Source organism: Hoplias malabaricus, chromosome X2, assembly GCF_029633855.1.
Source record: "Hoplias malabaricus isolate fHopMal1 chromosome X2, fHopMal1.hap1, whole genome shotgun sequence".
Classification (NCBI taxonomy): Eukaryota; Metazoa; Chordata; class Actinopteri; order Characiformes; family Erythrinidae; genus Hoplias; species Hoplias malabaricus.
Window position 1 is genome coordinate 20,175,092 of NC_089819.1, and position 18,968 is coordinate 20,194,059.

The 18,968-nt window shown below is 39.4% G+C and overlaps 1 protein-coding gene across 6 annotated transcripts in view; it reads left to right on the forward strand.

Annotated features, from left to right (window-relative positions):
- Window positions 1–18,968, forward strand: part of LOC136676545 (EGF-like repeat and discoidin I-like domain-containing protein 3) — a 253,548-nt gene that overhangs the window by 217,094 nt on the left and 17,486 nt on the right. For all 6 annotated transcript variants that reach the window (XM_066653633.1, XM_066653634.1, XM_066653635.1 and 3 more), the window contains one exon: window positions 13,568–13,723. In XM_066653633.1, coding sequence (XP_066509730.1) covers window positions 13,568–13,723 — 156 coding nt within the window. The remainder of the gene's footprint in view (window positions 1–13,567; window positions 13,724–18,968) is intronic.

Consider the following 18,968-nt stretch of genomic DNA (forward strand, 5'->3'; position numbering starts at 1 on the left):
GCTTCCTGTAATTGCTTCAGGTTTCAAATGCTGTTTCTGCTTGTAACATGCCGGCGCTTCCGTCATGCCTTTTACCCAATCACTAACACACACACACACACACACACACAAATATATACAACACAGAGCCATATTTGTTCCTTGTCTAAGCTGTTGCTCTTGTAGACCAAGCTCTAACAGGGTATTAGTAGGATTTTTAATAGTCTCTGCAAGGGGTGATTAGACTTGGCTAAATAAAAAGGTAGGTCCTGTTTTGATTAAATGTCACCTTTGAAAAATGATGTTTGACACATTACGGTTCAAGCTTAAAGAGAGCAGATCTAGCTTTGGTTCTGGATTTAAAATATGACTGCAATCCAAAAAACACACATGATGCCCAAAACTATATCAGTGTATATAATTATTAAATTCATTAAAGCTACATCAGCCCACTTTGGACACAGAGCTTATAATTATACATCCACTGTTTGTGTAGTCCTCAATGAAAATGGAAAGGGATGCTCTGGAGCAACCACACAAGAGGCTAAAATGACATAGCCCAATGCCTAGCACTGGAATAATAGAACTGAATAGAATTATCTGGGTTGATGAAGGCTCAATTAGAATTTCTTCCATGATTCAAAACTGATAAACCAATATCGGTACCTGACCTCATTGATGTTCTTATGGCTGAATACCATTACATCTTCACAGAAATGTTCCAGCATGGAGAGTAAAGCCTTTGCAGAAAAATAGAAGTTGTCAGTGCAGCAAAGGGCCAAACTGTTTCATATGATGCACCAAATGTTGGAGGAAACACATGCTCTTCCAATATTTATTTTGGAATTATTTGTATCAGCTCTTACACTTTTGGGATGTTGGAACATTTCTGTGAGGATTTCATTGCATTTAGTATGGGCAAGTACTGAGGTGGGATAATTAAACATAAAGCCCTTAAGAGAAAGTTCAGCTACTCTAGAGACTCCCATTTCATTTCCAAGACCAAACAGATGTACCATCTATTACCAGTCCCATGTCCAAGAGATTCATTTATTGTGGCCATTTTCTCAATGATGCTTGATGTAGGTTTTGCCCCTAAAGCTGCTGAAATCCACAAGCATTCCACATTAAAGCAGGTCCAGATGTAACCTTCACTACTGGGTGCAACAGCTTTTTTATCATTATTTGTCTTATTACCCCACTGCACACAGGAATCGATAGGAACACAACCTGCAGCCATGTTGTCTCGCTAAACTAATTGCAAGGCGGCGCGCGATGCGGTCTCCAGTTTTCCAATACAATTATCATGATGCTTCAGATCCCTGGCAAATGGAAGAGCTCTAACAAATGTTCCAAGCCATTTATCCCATTGTGCTTCGGATAAGGGGACATTTGTTTCCATGTTTTTGGATGTGGACAAAGATTAGAGTGATCACTTGGGTGATGTGGACTTTGACTTTCTGTCTTTCTTCTGTCCATTCTGAACTATGCACTTTGCATTGGAGTTTAGAATATTTTCCATGTGTCAACATGTTATGACTTTGAAACTATACTCACTTTATACTGTATTCGAAAGATTACCTTTTATGCTGACCTCATACTTCCATTTGGTGACATCTTTATAAGGTTCACACATTCATATGTCCACAAAACTGGTGTCAAAATTACTGTAGACCAGGATTCATTTGATGATAATCTATATGACCAGTCTAAAATCAAGGGTATTGATCAGTAATTTATCATCTTTCTGAAGCAGCAACAGCTTCTACACGTCTTGGAAAACACTATAGATATCAGACAATTGCAGAGAGGGTTTCATGGAATTCAGCCAAGAGAGCATTTGTGAGGTCAGATACTGATATCTGATGATCACTTTCAGATACTCCAGAAAACATAGGCCCAATGCTGGAGGGCAATACCCTTCTAGCTGACACTTGATCTTGGGTGTGATCTTAGGCCGTTTTCACACTTGTCCCGAATACTTGAGGCTACTCCCATTACCAATTCTGGGCTCGTTTGCAGGAAAGGCTTAGTACCTCTGCTTTGCTTCCACACAAATGAACCCTATCCAAATTGTGTACACTTTTCCATGTGTAGGTTTTAAAAAATGGTAGGAAGAAGCCTTAGTTTTATGATTTTCCATGGATGCCAAGCAGACCACACCAGAGTCCACTAGAAGTGAACCCTAGGACCCCCGATTTCAAAAGGACCATGATTGGTGGTTTGGACGATGTCAAGGCTTGAATACAATCTTTAACACAACCAAACGTACCAGAAAGGCACCAGAAGAAAGCTTTGCCTCATTTCATACTGGGCTTATATATACATATGATACATATAAACCCATAATGCATGCACTTAATAGTAGCTGATTGTGTCTAATAATGTTTGCTCATGTAAAATTTTACCTAAACATCAATGCTAATTATTCCTGCTGATGCTTTAAATTGCTGTTTGGTGATGATTTCACTTGCCTAGTTTAATTTGGTTCTCCTTAGCATAGCAGGTTTATTTGATTAGTGGCTAAATTAATTTACCACGGGGAGAACATTTGCAATCACATATGCAAACCTGCTTCTGTTCTTAAGTCTGGATTTTTAAAAGGATTATGTCATTACACTGAAGCCCAGTGCTTCTATTCTAGTGAGTAAAGTCTTATCACTGTGTACACATTCTCACCTGTTCTGGTGGCTGCTGTTTGATGGGCTTTTTTTTCTCCTTTTTTTTTTTTGGTGAATGTCAACATGCAAAAAGAGATCCTCTCCTGTGTTTGGACATGAATATTTCAGGTGCATGCTTCCTGACTCTGAGTTCAGGAATAACTAAGCGGAGGTGTTAAAGAGAGGTAATAAGCCATGCTTACCATAGAAGCTTACAGGGAATTAACCCAAGCCTAGAGCACAGAAAAATCCCCCAGGGCCATGCTACGTTGGCTACAGTATTTTCATGTGCATCAGAATGAGCATGTTTATTCACGCTCCCATTTGTTTATGCATTTAACAGAGGACCTTTATTCTGGCTAAACATCAGTGGTCAGGAGATGGGCAGTTGTTTGCACTTGAAAAAAATTGAAATTCTGGACTGGTGCAAATCCTCAAGTATGTGATGTGAATTTAATATTTAATTTTCTCTTTTACAAAAACAGTTTCCACTCCTGGTCAGTCATTAGAAATTATTCAAGGATGGGCTATGCTTAATATTTGAGGAATAAAATCTAAACAAATGAATCTAAAGAGAGCAGCTTGAAAAAAAACATCTCAACATCAGGCATTAATATCAGTGGAAAAAATTAATAGTGAAAAGTTACATAGTGAAATAAAGCACGAGGTAAAGAATAAATGAATGCAAAAAAAATTTAAAGCAACTAATATTCCAAGTGAAAATTTGCATTTATCACCCAGAAATCTACATTTATCCTCCATATATCTATATTTTTCTTGGATATATACGTATTTAATATATGTATTTCGAGAGACCACAAAAAAACAGCAGCCAGATTTGGTGGCAGCAGGGCACTGATTTTGCACAGTTAGGTTTAGGACACTGAATGTGTCCAGGCCCAAATGTTTAAATGTACACATCTACAAAACCAAAAACACAAAATAAAGCCCAATACCATAAACAGCATGCACAGCACCATAATAAGAAGCCAGATATATATTGGGATTTTGTTCTGTGGAGTGATGAAACAAAGCTTTTCAGGTCTGTGAATCAGTGGTATGCCTAGAAGAAACATATTCTGAAAAGAACTCCCTGCCTCCCTCTGGCACTGGAAACATGCAGTATGTGGATGTGAGATGGATTCAGTCAATATCAGGAAATCCTAAGAAAACGTCATGCCTTCTGTGAGCAAGTTGAAGCTGAAGCTTGGACATCATTGGACCTTCCAAAAGAACAAAGACCCCAGCATACCTCAAATCCACCAAGGTTTGGTTTTAGATGAAATCCTGGAAGATTCTGGAAGAGAAGTCAAAGTTGCCTGACTTTGAACCCCATAGAAAATCTTAGGTGGGATTCACAGATGCTGATTTCAACTAACAAACCCAAGGATATATGGAACTGGAGGCCACTGCCCATGAGGAATGGGCTAAGGTTCCTCAGGGACTTTCCCATAGGCTACTGTCTGGCTAAGCATCACATTTAAAGCAGATCATAAGAGAAATATTGCAGTCTGTTCAGTACTAAAGATGCATTTCTTTAAAGGCTTGAATAATTCTGAGACTGCAGGAGCCATTACAAGAGGCATTTTATGTTCTTTTTGGAGAAACCACTTATTGTATTCATCTGTCTATCTAAAATATTTATTTGCAGAACACCCTTCATCCCTAAATAATAAATGCATCACAAAGTGTTAGCAATTATTAAAACCAAAAAAGGAAAATAAACAAATAAAAAGGGTAAGCAATTAAAGTAGTGGAATGAAGGAAAAGGCATGATTAAAAATAGTATTATTAAACGAATATAAATAAACATAAAAGATAAAAGCATTAGGACATTTCCCAGACATAGTATAATGATACATAGATAGACATATAGAATTACTTTCATTAAATATTATAGGAATTATTTGTTTTTCAAACTACTGTTCCAGTGCAAGGCTCTCAAGCCTGTGAAAACAAATCATCCACATTTCAGATTATGGTTAGTTTCATTCAGTATGGCAAGCATCCCCTTGATCATATATAAGAAAGCAATAAAATCATAGCTGCTCCGTTCTTTGTCTTGATGGGTGCCGCTCGGTTCCCTAAAGAGCACATGTTCAGTGAGTCGCTTCTGTGGCATTAAGAGTGTCCGCAGCCTGTAAATGGCTATGAAGCATGGCTGGCTGAAGTCATTGGCCACCTCTGGGGAGCAGTGAGTTTAAGTGATTCATAGCGATGAAAAAGGCAGAGCTGATTTTACAGTGGAAAAGTTCTCTAACATCTATCAGAAGATCTTAAGCTGTGGCAATGACTCCAGCAGGTCCATTCAGGTCAATGAGCGAGACTCGTATTTCACCTCATGGTAACTGAAGCTGGTTCCCTGATTTAAGCCTGGCTTTTAATTGAACGTATCCATGCTCTGTGTGTGTGTATCCTTCCTTCAGCGAAGGTGTCTTTTTATGCTCTCAGTCATCTTCTGCAGTTCACAGAGCTGAGAGTTCACTGTGTAAATAAAACATGAAGAAGAAATGCCCGCATCGTACCCAGGAGCTGTCGACTTCATTTGACTCTGTGCTGCTGGCTCCAAATTGGAGAATGCTTTTACACATGAAAATGTTTAGTCTCTCTCTCTCTCTCTCTCTCTCTCTCTCTCTCTCTCTCTCTCTCTCTCTCTCTCTCTCTCTCTTTCTCTCTCTTTATCCTTTCTACTCTCTTTTTAGCTTTCTCTTATTTGCTCCTTCCCCCTCTCTCTCATATTACTCAGTTTGCTAAGGGGAACTAAATGATGGAAGAGGGATGAGAGAGAGAGAGAGAGAGAGAGAGAGAGAGAGAGAGAGAGAGATGGACTGTGAATCCTCATAGATGAGGAGGGTTTTTGCTGGGAGCGACTCAATGGTGAATGCAAATATCACGCCACCAGGGATTGGTTGGTACTGAGTCTGATTTGAGGGCAGGGACAGATTCTCAGTTGGCTTCTTGTTGGCAACAAATATTCCCTCAGAAATTGAATATCTCAAAAAATAATCTTTCTCTTCATTTTGGCTGCACCCGCTTTAACCTTTAGAGTCAGGTTTAATGCTGTTTGAAACATTGTACATTTTCAGACTATTTTAAATTTGTGTTTAGAAGGATTATATTTCCATTGTATTCACAGAGTTTGTTACTATGTTATATCTTCTGTTATTACATAATCATAATGGTATGGTAGAGATAAATAAATGAATAATTATATGAATTTTTAGGTTTAATCTAAGACAAATTGGCATTGTTTTCAATGTCAATGTAATGTCACTTTTTTGTACTTACAATCTTCATTATGTCATTATACCTATATTTAAAGCAGGTTTATCCCAGATATATGGTATTTGCTTTATTTCTACATCTATAGGAAATCTCATGCCCCAGGCCCTGGTCAACATTGGTGTTGCTTATTATTTTTCCAATGGCGGCATTGTGTTCTATGTCCAGACGGCAGAGCACCATGTCTTCCAGTCTCCTGTTCTACAAAGCTTTCTCCTAATGTGGCAAGTGTGCCCTAAGCTAAGCCTAAGGGCACACAACATGTCCAGTTTATCATCTCTCCAGACTTCATCCCTGCTGCTGTAGTTCTACTTCCACTCATACCGGCTTCCTCTAAACATCATGGGAGCTCACTTTGTTTCTCAGTGGGGTAAAAGACTGGACTTCTTTGCTCCGATGCCCTGTAATCCCACCCTTGACTGTGACTAGCAATAACAAAGGGGTTGTGGTCCACAAGAAGAAAAAAAAGACATTTCTAAACCAAAGTAAGCTCCTCACTGCCCTGAGAAAACAGCTAATATATAACAGTTATGAATTCTATTTATCACCTGAACTGCAACCAGGACACTCTGTGTGTGGAGCAGCTAGTGAGCAATGAAAATGTGCATGGTGAAATGTTTGCCTTTTTATTGCACATGAGTAAAATAAATAATGTTTCAAAAAAATAATATTATGTTTCCATAACCATTCCTCTAAGAAAGGGAAACCCACCTTTATGGAAAAAAATACACAAAACATGGCTTTAGTGTCAAACTTCAGCTTTGTTTATATTTATTTAATATACAAAATGTATTTGTTAATATATTAAATTTGTTTAAAGTTACTAAAATTAGAAACAGCCTTTATAAAAGTACTGCTTCAAATATGTAACTAATATGTCCATATAAAGCTTATCTGGCCAGGCCTAAGACAAAAATGAATTATTTAACTAAAAGATCTGTTTCAAAATAGATGAAAATGGCATTGTATTTTCTGCTGTGAAAAGTAATTAGCATTTGTTTATCAAAAGATGAATCCCAAATTTTGTCAGGATACAAGGCATACGTTTCAAATTCAGTGTTGCTTTATGGTAATGTTATCACTGTTAGCCAGAATGGGCATCTGCAAAGTCAATAAAATTAATTTGTGTGAAGCGCCCATATCATGTGGGACCACCCCCCACCCCCACACCCCAACACCACCACCACCACCACAAGTCACCTAGAGACAAGAAAGTGAGCCAGAATGCCAGCCATTGCAAATTAAACTAACCTTAGTGCACGCAATTAAATTATGTGAGCTTCAGGAACGCCCCCAAACCCAGCAGCACGGATGAATGGAGCCTATTTAATTTGATTTCTTACAAAGCAGTCTGCTAGGTGCTCCTTCCATTCCTTTCTTAAGTACCACTTTAGGCTCTTGTGCTGCTGCTGCGCATTGGCTCTCATGTCAATGAGACGATGCAGCCTTTTGTCCTCCAGTCATCTAAACAGGGAAGGCTTGCACAGGCCTGTGCTGTTTTTCAAAGATCCTCTTGGGTTTCCTGGCTTTGGTGACTGGGTGAAGCTGATTAATTATCCCTGATTCATTACTAGGAGCAGCTTTTCCCAATAAGTTATAGTGAGGCAGCCAATAAGCACTGTTAACATGTCAGTTCTTAACATTTCTAGCATTGTTTGTGGCATGCTCTGGTTACTCTGGCTACCAAGAAAGGCCCCTTATGATTCATTGACATCAAAAGTAATATCCATTACACAAAGATGATATCTGACAAGATCTCCTAAATATGTTCATGAAAAGGACCTCCCAGATACTTCAAATGTATGTATATTATGATTCAATTATATACTGTACTTCGTTTATTCCACTTCCATTATAGTTAGTGCTAGAATTAGTTATGTTATTGTTAGGGTTAGGATTGGGGAAAGTGTTAAAGGGCATGTCTATAATTGTGAGGAAACACTGTTCTCTCTGGTTTGTTTACGTTCAGAAGCTCTGCATCTTTTAATGTGGAATGGTATGCTTGAGGGTAAATACTGACTGTTGCTTGTACGTGGTTGAAATTTAACTGGTCTCTATTGTTTTCACAGTTTGAATTAAAACAGAAACCCATTTGTAACTCATGCTGTTTAGTTTGGTAGTACTTTCGTAGTAGCTGTCTCTTGAATTTGGAGACATTCCACCTTATGAAAACTGAAACAGCATAAATAAGTCAATATTACCCACCTATGGGGCAGGAATAGAAAGATAACCTCATATGGGTTCATGTTTTTAATGATTGTTCTCTCCATTTTCAAAATTACCCAAGATGCTTTGTTCTGCAATGAGCAAAGAAAGAGAGAAAGCCTAGCATACCGGGCTGAAACAGTTTATTTATTTATTTATTTATTTATTCATTTATTTATTTATTTACTAACAGCGTGGCTTTGTAAAGGCGTTTCAAGCATGTAAACAGACTAGAGAGCAGTAAGTGGTGAGGAAACACTCTCAGAATTGTATGGAAAGTGATTTTTGATTTAAATCATGAATGTCTTCTTCAAGGCTGATTTTTCAGGTTAGGCATTGGAAATTGTGTTTACATCCAGTATATTCTGTAAACATTGTGAAAATCCTGGAAATTGTATTATACTCATTTATATTTAATAAGAAATTATGATGAGACCAGACTGCTATATCATATTGAATCATGTAAGCAATATAAGATCCTGCTATTTGCGTGTATTTACTTCAGTGAGTGTTGCTCACAGGTATTTGTATCCTTGACATCAACACTATTATTATTATTAACAAAACTATTTACTCAAACAAAAGGTTATTGATCAAATAAATCATAGCAGTACAATAATTGCTATTGATAAAGTAAATACTGAACATGATTGTCGGGAAACACTGTTCTCTGTTCTTTGTTTACATTCAGAGGCTCTGTTTCTTTAAGGTGGAAAGGTATGTTTGAGGGGGGTAAACAACTATTGTGTTTGTGGCTGAAGTGTAACTATTTACTGTTTGAATTACCACAGAAACTCATTTGATACTTGAGTTGTTGAGTTTTATAGCACTTTAGGTCTGTGATTGCTTTCATGCAGTTAGTGAATCTCCCAAACTTAGAGTCAAGTCCATTTACAGCAAAATTAAATCAATATCACCCACCTATGGAGCTGGAATGGGACAATATCCTAATCTCCATGTGATAGATGGCAGCCAGCTAATAAACTAAAGACTCAAAGAATCATTTCAAAATATCAGTGTTCTGGTTTCTGTTTTATAAAAATATGTCTTACCAAAACAACTTGAATGGCATGTGTCTAAATGGTATCTACACCAAAATGCAGAGCTTTGTTATATGAACAGTATTGTTTTAGCTGATGGAAACAATGGAAAAATGTGGCAGGCAGGATTCCTGCTAACTGACTATTACAGTTACCTAATGATGTGTTCCATATTAACTCGGATGTCAGATTTTCCAGGTAATTCCAGAAAGTTCAACTGGAACACCCCCATAAGTCATATTTCCAGTCAGGGGAGCCTCACCAACCTGAACATCAGAATCCAAGATGGCTGCCTGCACATAAATGTGTAAAAGCAGTAAAAGCAGAGTTATACGTTTATTAGCACTCCTATTAAAGTGTCCATGGTGTTTGGATGGTGTGTAAAGTATCGCCAAAAGTGCTTTTATCAACAGTGCTAACAAGGGACAAGGGAACAAAGAAAAACTGGGCATAGGTTTGTCTGACATTTAACTGGAACACGCTCAGCTCGGGTGTGATGTCATTCCCGGCTCTGACGTAAGACTTATGAAGTAAATGGAACGCAGCATAACTAAAAACACACAAATCCAATCCTCACCCTTAGTAGTAGTATGCAGACTGAGGGGCAAGGATAATGGGAACTATTACAGCTGAGTGGACCTAGCCACTGAGCTGTATGTTTATTTATTTAGCTGTTTACTTTTTAAACCAAGGTTCAATAAGATTTTTATGAGACCCACTATGAGTATCCCAAGCCGAATGTTCCCAGACAACAAAACAGGGTTAAACACACAGGGAGGGAGCTCTCAGCACCAATGGCGCATCACAAGCTAACGAGCTTATTTTCAGCTTAGTTCAGCTGCTGGGGTGCAAGGGGTCCAGGGAAGGGAATGGAGTCTTTTATTTATTTATTTACACTTTTATTTTTTTATTTATTGACAGCTAACTGTGACAGCAATTTAAGAGGCCCAGCATCAAGGCACGGGCTTGGCTGTTGTTTTTGGTTGCCGCCATGACTCATTGGTCAACCCGTGATTAGGTTTTTGTATGTGTGTGTGTGTGTTTGTGAGTATGTAATCAAGAACAAGGCACCCTTCTCTGGCATAGCTATTCCTTAGCAGCCCCATTCATTTAATGGTGTCCCTCACACGATTAGTTTGAAAGTGTCATAGACGGCCGTGTGCAGGGGCCGAGGGGCCAGCGGTGCTATGTTGTAATAGCTAATCCTTATTGACATATTTCTGGAGCTGGGCTACAGTCTGTGGTTCTTTGCTTGGTTTTAGTAGCATTATTGATCTACAGTCAAAGTGCCATTTCTCTAGCATAACTTTGGAGCCTGCACTCTATGAGCCCAAGCGTACAGAGAGTTTTTTGCTGTTTAATACACAAGTGTGTGCACCAACCTGTAAGTGTTATATTAACCCTGTGAAACTGAAGAATATAATGCTTTTTAGGCATATGATTTACATTGGTGTTCTCCCTGTGTCCGCGTGGATTTCCTCCGGGTGCTCCGGTTTCCTCCCACAGTCCAAAAACACACGTTGGTAGGTGGATTGGCGACTCAAAAGTGTCCGTAGGTGTGAGTGTGTGAGTGAATGTGTGTGTGTGTCTGTGTTGCCCTGTGAAGGACTGGCGCCCCCTCCAGGGAGTATTCCCACCTTGCACCCAATGATTCCAGGTAGGCTCTGGACCCACCGCGACCCTGAATTGGATAAGCAGTTACAGATAATGAATGAATGAATGAATGATTTACATTGAGAGAATGTGGGACATATACAGGAGAGATGTTAGAAATGCTAATCTGCAAAATGACTAATTTACTATTTGATTCACATACTTTCGATAATTAGTTTATTTCTGCACATCCATTCAGCTTATTCATCTTTTCTTCTGGAATTGAAGGTATCAATATGTAGTCTGGGCAGCACGGTGGCGCAGCAGGTAGTGTCGCAGTCACACAGCTCCAGGGGCCTGGAGGTTGTGGGTTCGATTCCCGCTCCGGGTGACTGTCTATGTTCTCCCCGTGTCTGCGTGGGTTTCCTCCGGGTGCTCCGGTTTCCTCCCACAGTCCAAAAACACATGTTGCAGGTGGATTGGCGACTCGAAAGTGTGTGTGTGTCTGTGTTGCCCTGTGAAGGACTGGCGTCCCCTCCAGGGTGTATTCCCGCCTTGCGCCCGATGATTCCAGGTAGGCTCTGGACCCCCCGCGACCCTAAATTGGATAAGCGGTTACAGATAATGGATGGAATATGTAGTCTGTCCCTTTTGCTGAAGTAGCAGTTTAAGCTCTTCTGAGAGAGCTAGATGTTGCAACACTTCGGTTTCAAGGAGAAGTGGTACAAAAATAGGAGGCTTTGTTTTCTAATCCTGTGCTTAAGTGGCTCCAATAAAAGGGCAGAACAAAACAAATCCACTCCTCTGATTGTTTAGTCTATACCTCCTGTTATTGTGTCTGATTTCTCAGGGCATTAACTCAACCTCTCGCTTTCAGTGCTTAGGTTCATCACTGTAGCCTCCAGGCCTCCTGCATGTAAATGAGCCAGCTGACCTTTACTTTTCCATCCCTGCGCAGATACATACACAGCGCTGTGAAACTACATCACAATCTCAGCATTTACTCTGTGACGCTACACGGCTTTGTGTTGATTTCTTTGTAAATATTCGCTGAGTCCTCCTCAGCTTTCGTGCCCTTTTCACTGTGTGTACAGATTGACCGAGAAGCGCTCTCTAAAACTGGTTGGACTTTACAGGATGAATGGGATTCTATGTGTGTTGTTTTTGGGGACTTTTTATTTTTGTCATTACAAGCTTGAACAGTTCCTGGTCTTTATCTTCAATCAATCCACCTTGCATTCAATCAGTCAACACATATGTAAATACATACACTAGAACCAACTGCTCCTGAAACATTGTAAATGTCTCTTAAATGTTAATAACCTCTTAATAATATGGATTGTACTGTGTGTGCCACTCTGCCCATACTTTAGGAAAAAGCTAATTATTCTTGTCATCCTGAGAGCTGACTGTCACTGAGAACAGCTTCATTATCCTTCCCAGGCTTTAGTGTTAAATGTTTTTCTCAGTATCAATCTCATTATGTTAAAGACCTGTTGTTGTTTGTAAATAATTGGAAATGAGCTGTCTGGGCAACTTAGTGTTTTTCCACTGCAGAGTCCAAACAAGAACTGACCTGAACAGGAGCCAACACAATTTCCCTTTCTAGTTCTACTTTATTTTCCAGCATCTAAAGAGACAACTGGAGTTATCATAATAACCATCATATCCCATTTACCCTGGTGTCATACATCATATTCCCATTTTACTGCACATTATTTTGCATTGACTGGTATGGAAGAGTAAATAAATGGTTTTAACAAGTCCTACCATTAGCATACCATGCTCATGAGGCATTAGACACATTGGTGCCACTCTTGAGCGACCCTGATGGACCTCCAGATGTAATGCCTTTTCAAGTCTATTATTTATATAGAGAAGGAGTGTAATTTTTTTGCAGCTGGTTAAATACTGTTATTCTGGGATTGAATGCAAGAACTGCACAGCTTCAGGATCTCAGGGTCCTGGGTTTCGTATTAACCTACGTTCACTGTCTATGATGTGTTTGGTGTGTTCTCCCTGTGTCTGTATGTGTTTCTTCTAGGTGCTCTGGTTTCCTCCCACAGAGCACATGTTGGTGGGGGGATCATTGAGTGTAACTGTTCACAGGTATGAGTGTGTGCGTGATTGGGTGAGTGTGTGATGCCCTGCAATGGACTATGATGGTCCACGGTGTGTTCCTGCCTTGTGCCAAAACATTCTGTGTAAGCTCCGGATGCACCATGACCCAGATGTGACTTACTGAATGAATGAATGAATGAATGAATGAATGAATGAATGGCTTGTTACTTCCTTGTTCCAAAAATATTAAATTATATTTAAACCATGTCTACAGTAAAGCTATAGTCGTCTTACATAAACCACATGAAACTGAACTTTCAGAACATTTCAGTAAAGTCACGCAAACCTCAAATAAACTGTAGCATGTCCTGTTAACAACCCTGCGACACACTAATAAAACAGTCAGAGCAAATTAAAAATTAACTAAAATGCCGGGCCTGAGCCTTCGAAGCTGCTGTGGCTGGCTGTTTCATTTCTGCTGATCCCAAAAAGCACCTAAGCCCTGTTGTTCAATATGCTATGAATAATTGAAGCAAGGTTCCCCCCACACACACTTCAAACCTGCTCCCCCATCCCCTCCTATCCCCCGTAAATGAATTTACACTGTTTTTACAAGCCCTTTTGGAGAATTAGAACCAAGTGTGTTGACTGTGTAAAGAGAATGAAGTAATCCCTCCCACTACGAACACAGCCAGTGTGATTATCTCATTCCTTCTCTTTGTTGTTCTCTCTCTTTTTTTCTCTCAGTTGGACATGCTCGTGCCCACCAAAATCACAGGCGTCATCACCCAGGGGGCCAAGGATTTCGGACATGTGCAGTTTGTGGGCTCCTACAAGGTCGCCTTCAGCAACGACGGAGAAAGATGGCACATATATCAGGATGAAAAACAGAAGAAAGATAAGGTAAACTAAACTTTGTAAAGCCGTTTGACCATTTTTACACTTGTAATTAAACATTGTGCTGTTCATGGCTGTCAGAAATCAAATGTATCACTGTAGTCTTCCAAAAGGATTTTCTTGTGTTGTAATAATAAAGGGATATTAATGAATATTTCCCCGTGCTGTAACAGAATTACATAAAAAGCAAAGCTGTAAGATAAAGCACCAAATTTGTGACCTAAAACTGAACCTATTTGACAAAGTTCCACTGTAAAAGACACTGGAGTTGAAGTCTTTGAATCCAGTCAAGGTTTCTACTTTAGACTTTCAAAGATAAATGTTTTTTCTCCTTCAGAATATTTGAGGAAACATTAGAAAAGAGATTAACAAGATCTGGCATCTACAGGGAAACTGGGAACCTGGAGTAAATGACAACCCTGTCTTGCCAAATACTATTTACCTGAAAGACTGTAGTGTTCCCTCTCTCCTGCCCCTTAATGCCAGCTTCTCTTATCTCAGGCCTCAGCGTACCTGGAGTCTGGACTCTCTTTCTTTCTTTCTCTCTCTCTCTCTCTTGCTCTATTTTGCTTGCTCTCTCCGACTTGCATTCAGATAAGAGTCCAGACATTTCTGAATGCTTGCTGGAAAATCTTGTTTACGACTCTCTAGTGGGCACCTCATATCCGTTCCAGTGCCGTTTACCAACAGTCCAGGCCGGTGCGAGACCTCCCACCCATCCCACCCGGGCAACACTGTGGTTTCTGAGTTTTTTTGAGCTGTGTGTGTGAGTGTGTGTGAGAAAGAGAGAGAGATTTATTCCCTCATCCTCAGCGATAAGAGTCCAACTGTGACCCACCAATGTGAGAGCACGCTGTACTGTTTCCTTCAGATCTAAGACCAAAGCCTGTCTGGAAATGTTCATTATTCGAGAGGTACTTCCAGACAAGTGGTCCTCCAGCTCAAACACATTTGGCCTGTCAAAAGTTTGGTGATGGAAACAGTTGATTGTTGCACTGCAATGACCAGTGGGTTACAGACACCGGTTTGGCCAACATTTCTTCTGAAATGAAGTGCATCAATGGAGAGTCGGTTTGTCTTTGCAGAGGTAACAGCCTTTTTTCTCACTAGCCTCTTGAACTTGGGGTGAGAGAATTTGATTGTATTTAGCCATTGATTGCAAGGAAGTTAGTGAGGATTGACCAGACCAGTTCTGGATCTCCCTTTGCCACCTCTCCTCATCCCAAAGTATTGATGGAGGTCCAACTCATCAGAGAGTGCAGTTTTACTACTCTACAGCCCAGTATTGGCAGGCTTTATACCCCGCTAGCTGAAGCTTAGCATTTGGCATAGTGATTCTTCTCATAATTTTCTATGGAGACTGATTATTATCATGTGATGTTATTGTAAAACCTATATATAGATAGTTATTGGGCCAACAGACAGCTGACACACAGTGTGTGTAGTATCTGGACAGGGGCCAGTATGAGCCACATTAAAACAGGCTGTTTATTCTTAGAAATCCACAGGAAGTCCAGGCTCTCCAAAACAGAAATAGTCTACAACAGAAGACTTTTATCAAACACAGCTCCTTGTACTGGATATTCACCAATTTTTACACTTCTAATAAATGGCTTATTTCGAAAGCCATTTGTCAGCCAGGCCGTTATCTTTGTTGAAGAAGTTCATTTTGCCTGCAAAGATGATCTTTTGGATGTGGGCCTCGGCCTAGCATGGAGGCAGTGCAAGTGTGTGTGGTGTGTGTGAGTGTGGAGGGAGTTAGATGAAGGGTATTGACGGTTTTGGATGATTGGAGACGGGCCAGGGCCTTGGCAAGCCCAGCACAGTGCAAATCTTTAGAGAAAAATATGAAATGTCAAAGAGAGAGGCTTCTCAAACAGCAGGAAGGTGATAAAAAATTCCCACATCGGCTCCCCCAGTGCCTCACACTCACAACTTATGCTTGCTCCAAAAGAAAAAAAAGAGGTTGGAGAAAAACCACAGTGGAGAGAGAAAAAAAGAAAATACTGTGGTTTGAGAAATGAATTAATTTTCTGGTCTGGGTCCTTCATTTTGCCCAAGAAAATCACTCTTTGCATTCAGTGCAGGGTAATGGTAGTAATGGCAAGTGGCAAACCTCATGCAGAGGTTAAATTTAAATTGGCTGTCAACTCAATTCAAGGTTGTTTTCTCCATTGGCCGTATGTCTGTGGGCAAGATTTACCAAGAAGACATGAAGAATTCATGAGGCATAAGATATCTCCATGGTGTGCTGGTGATACAGTGCCAGATCATGTGAGCGAATAGAAGCTGGATATGCTTTATTTACTCTGTATGTTTTTGGTGTCAGCTCCTCGTTTCCATCTTGTGAACACAGCTGACCAATCAGATTCATGCATGTGCATGCTCTAGCCCCATGAATTCTCAATGAGCAATATCAGAAAATGTAAGAAAAGGTTTAACCTTTAATAGAAACCATGTAAATGCAAAGCTCTCTAGCATAAGATGAAAGAAAACCTAAGAAAAACTGAGGGTTATGTTACTTTTCCATCAGAATCATTGAGAGCGTGTGGTCATCTCATTAGATAGAATTATTTTAATGCAACTTTTGTTAAACCCTCATTCAATCATCCATTCATCCATTCATCAATTCATTCATTCATTCATTGTCTGTAACCACTTATCCAGTTCAGGGTCTCGTGCGTCTGGGGCCTACCCGGATTCACTGGCCACAAGGCGGGAACACACCCTGAAGGAGGCGCCAGTCCTTCACAGGGTGACACCTACTCACACATTCACACCTATGGACAATTCTTAGCAGCCAATCCACCTACCAATGTGTGTTTTTGGAGTGTGGGAGGACACTGGAGCACTGAAAACCACACAGACACGGAGAACACACCATATTCCTCACAGGCAGTCATCCGGAGCAGGGCTCAAACTCACAACCACAGGACCCTGGAGGTGTGTGACAGTGACATTACTGTGTTGCCCCAATAAATTATAAATCAATCCAAATTTAAACATTTTCCTATGCTTTTGTCATTCATAGGAAGTGTTGCATAGTAATAACAACAAATGGCAATTGAATTGACCCTGAATTGGATAAACCCTTATAGTTACTGACAAAAAAAAAAAAAAAGATAAATGAATGAATGAATTATTTACAAATGCATTGACCAATAAACATTTTCTTAGTACTAAATTATCCTTATTTGAGAGCACAGTTTCCTTGATTTAGAAGATTTTTTTTTAAGTCTACACATCAAAAAACTGTTCAGAGGCTATTATTTAGACAACAATTGGCCTTTCTTGCTGCTTTTTTTTATATAAAATGACAATAGTCATTTTTAATATTATGCAACATTTAAAATATAATGCAAAAACTGGAAACATTTTTGAATTATAATTAATCATTACAGAAAAAAAACTTATTTGTAGACCTCATATATACCACAAAAATGATTTCCCAAAATCAACTTTACAGGAGAAGGAAAAAGCTTCCTAAATTTCACTGGAAATTAATGTAAAAAGATGTCTTCCAAGTCATTTTGGGACATTTCTATTGGTCCATTCATCATGACATTTTTCAGACAATGTGAAAGACAGTGTTCAATTTATGTAGTAAACTAACAATATACAAAAATGGAGATACATGTTTTTAATTGGACAGCAACGATTAGTGTGATGGATCATTCTTATCTCAGCGTTTTTTTGGCTCAGGCCAATGCAAAACATGCAAACTAACACTAACCACAATTCTATTCTCAACCATAATTTTGACACTGCACCACAGAGTGTCAGTTTTAGAAGTTGCATTATCAACAGCAATACTTATGAGGTTGATGACATTGATTATCTGAAGCTGTCAGTGTGGGATTTAAATTAAACAGAAAAGTTTTCTTTATATAAATAGCCTTAGGTTACTGATCTGGAGCGCTTGACTTTGAAGGGTTAATCAAACACATGACATTAAGCCATTGTGATGACAGTAATATACAACCCAATCAAGATTCATTTTAAGCATCAAGTTCACGCCTCCCCTGAAATGGTCCCTGAAGGAAGGACGACACATAAGAAAACTCTAAGGGTTGAACCGCTGATAGCTAATCTCAGGACACCATCTTGTTTACTGCCTTTCAGACGTACTGTTGACCCCCCTCTCATCAAGAGGGAATACGTCTTTATGGAGGCTAATTAACTTTCTGTCACTGACCTCGACAAGCTTTAAACACCAATCAATTAGAGCTGTGCATGACTGCACTCCTTATTGTGTAGCAATATCAGATAATACACTCGCTGGGCATGGGAAATCGGCCTTGAGGGAATTCTGATAGAGGCCTTCATTTCATTTGTAAGCTCTAGGGTTTTACTGGTGGGGGCTGTTAAGTACAAACCAGTTAAGGACCATCAGATTTCTTTCAACCAGCTCTTGGCCCTTTTAACCTGATAAAGAAAATGCTGTGGAAATGCTTGAAAGGGATCATTTAGTCAACTCCAACAGACCCAGAATATCTTTTATAAAATGAGTGCTTCCCATAATTTTTGGCCCAATAATTGACAGTTGTTTTGTGGCTTTGTCATTTCTGAATACACTGTACTGCCTCACAGCTTCAATTTCCAGCATTAGAGACTTCAGGAACTTCACTACTATGTGCTACTGTTAAATTTTAGTTGACTTTGTTTGCATAAATTTGATTCACAGAAATTGATACATGTTTCAAATACTATTCTGATGAGTGTAATATTTTATAAGAGATTATCTTCAAATGGACACATTATAGGGATTCAAACCTGGTTATGGGTAAATCATGATCTGAATGTTATGTACTTCCCAGTTATCTAGGATTTCTGACTATATTCATGATCTAATCACCAAGCAGAGTGGGGTATATTAGAGCAGAGACCTACACAACTTATCTAGAGAATTGAATGTACCAAGATTTTTATCAAAAAGGCCATAGAACTGTGGTTTTATTTATAATTGTTTTATGTTTTGCTGTATGAAACATTTTCAAAATCTGGGGAAGCTCTCTGATTAGTCAAGTGTGATGCTGGATATAACAAGATGCAGAGGAGAAAACATGCCTGGAGAAACACAGAGATGTGTATCTATAATAAGTGAATGTGTCTGGCCAGGGGTGGGGTGGAAGTGTCAGGTTTAACTAAACTCACTTTAATTATTAAATGTTGACATTTATGAAGTACATTGCATGAACTTCACAGTGGAGCAAATTGTGGCCAACACAGCTCCAGGGTCTCGGGGTCCTGG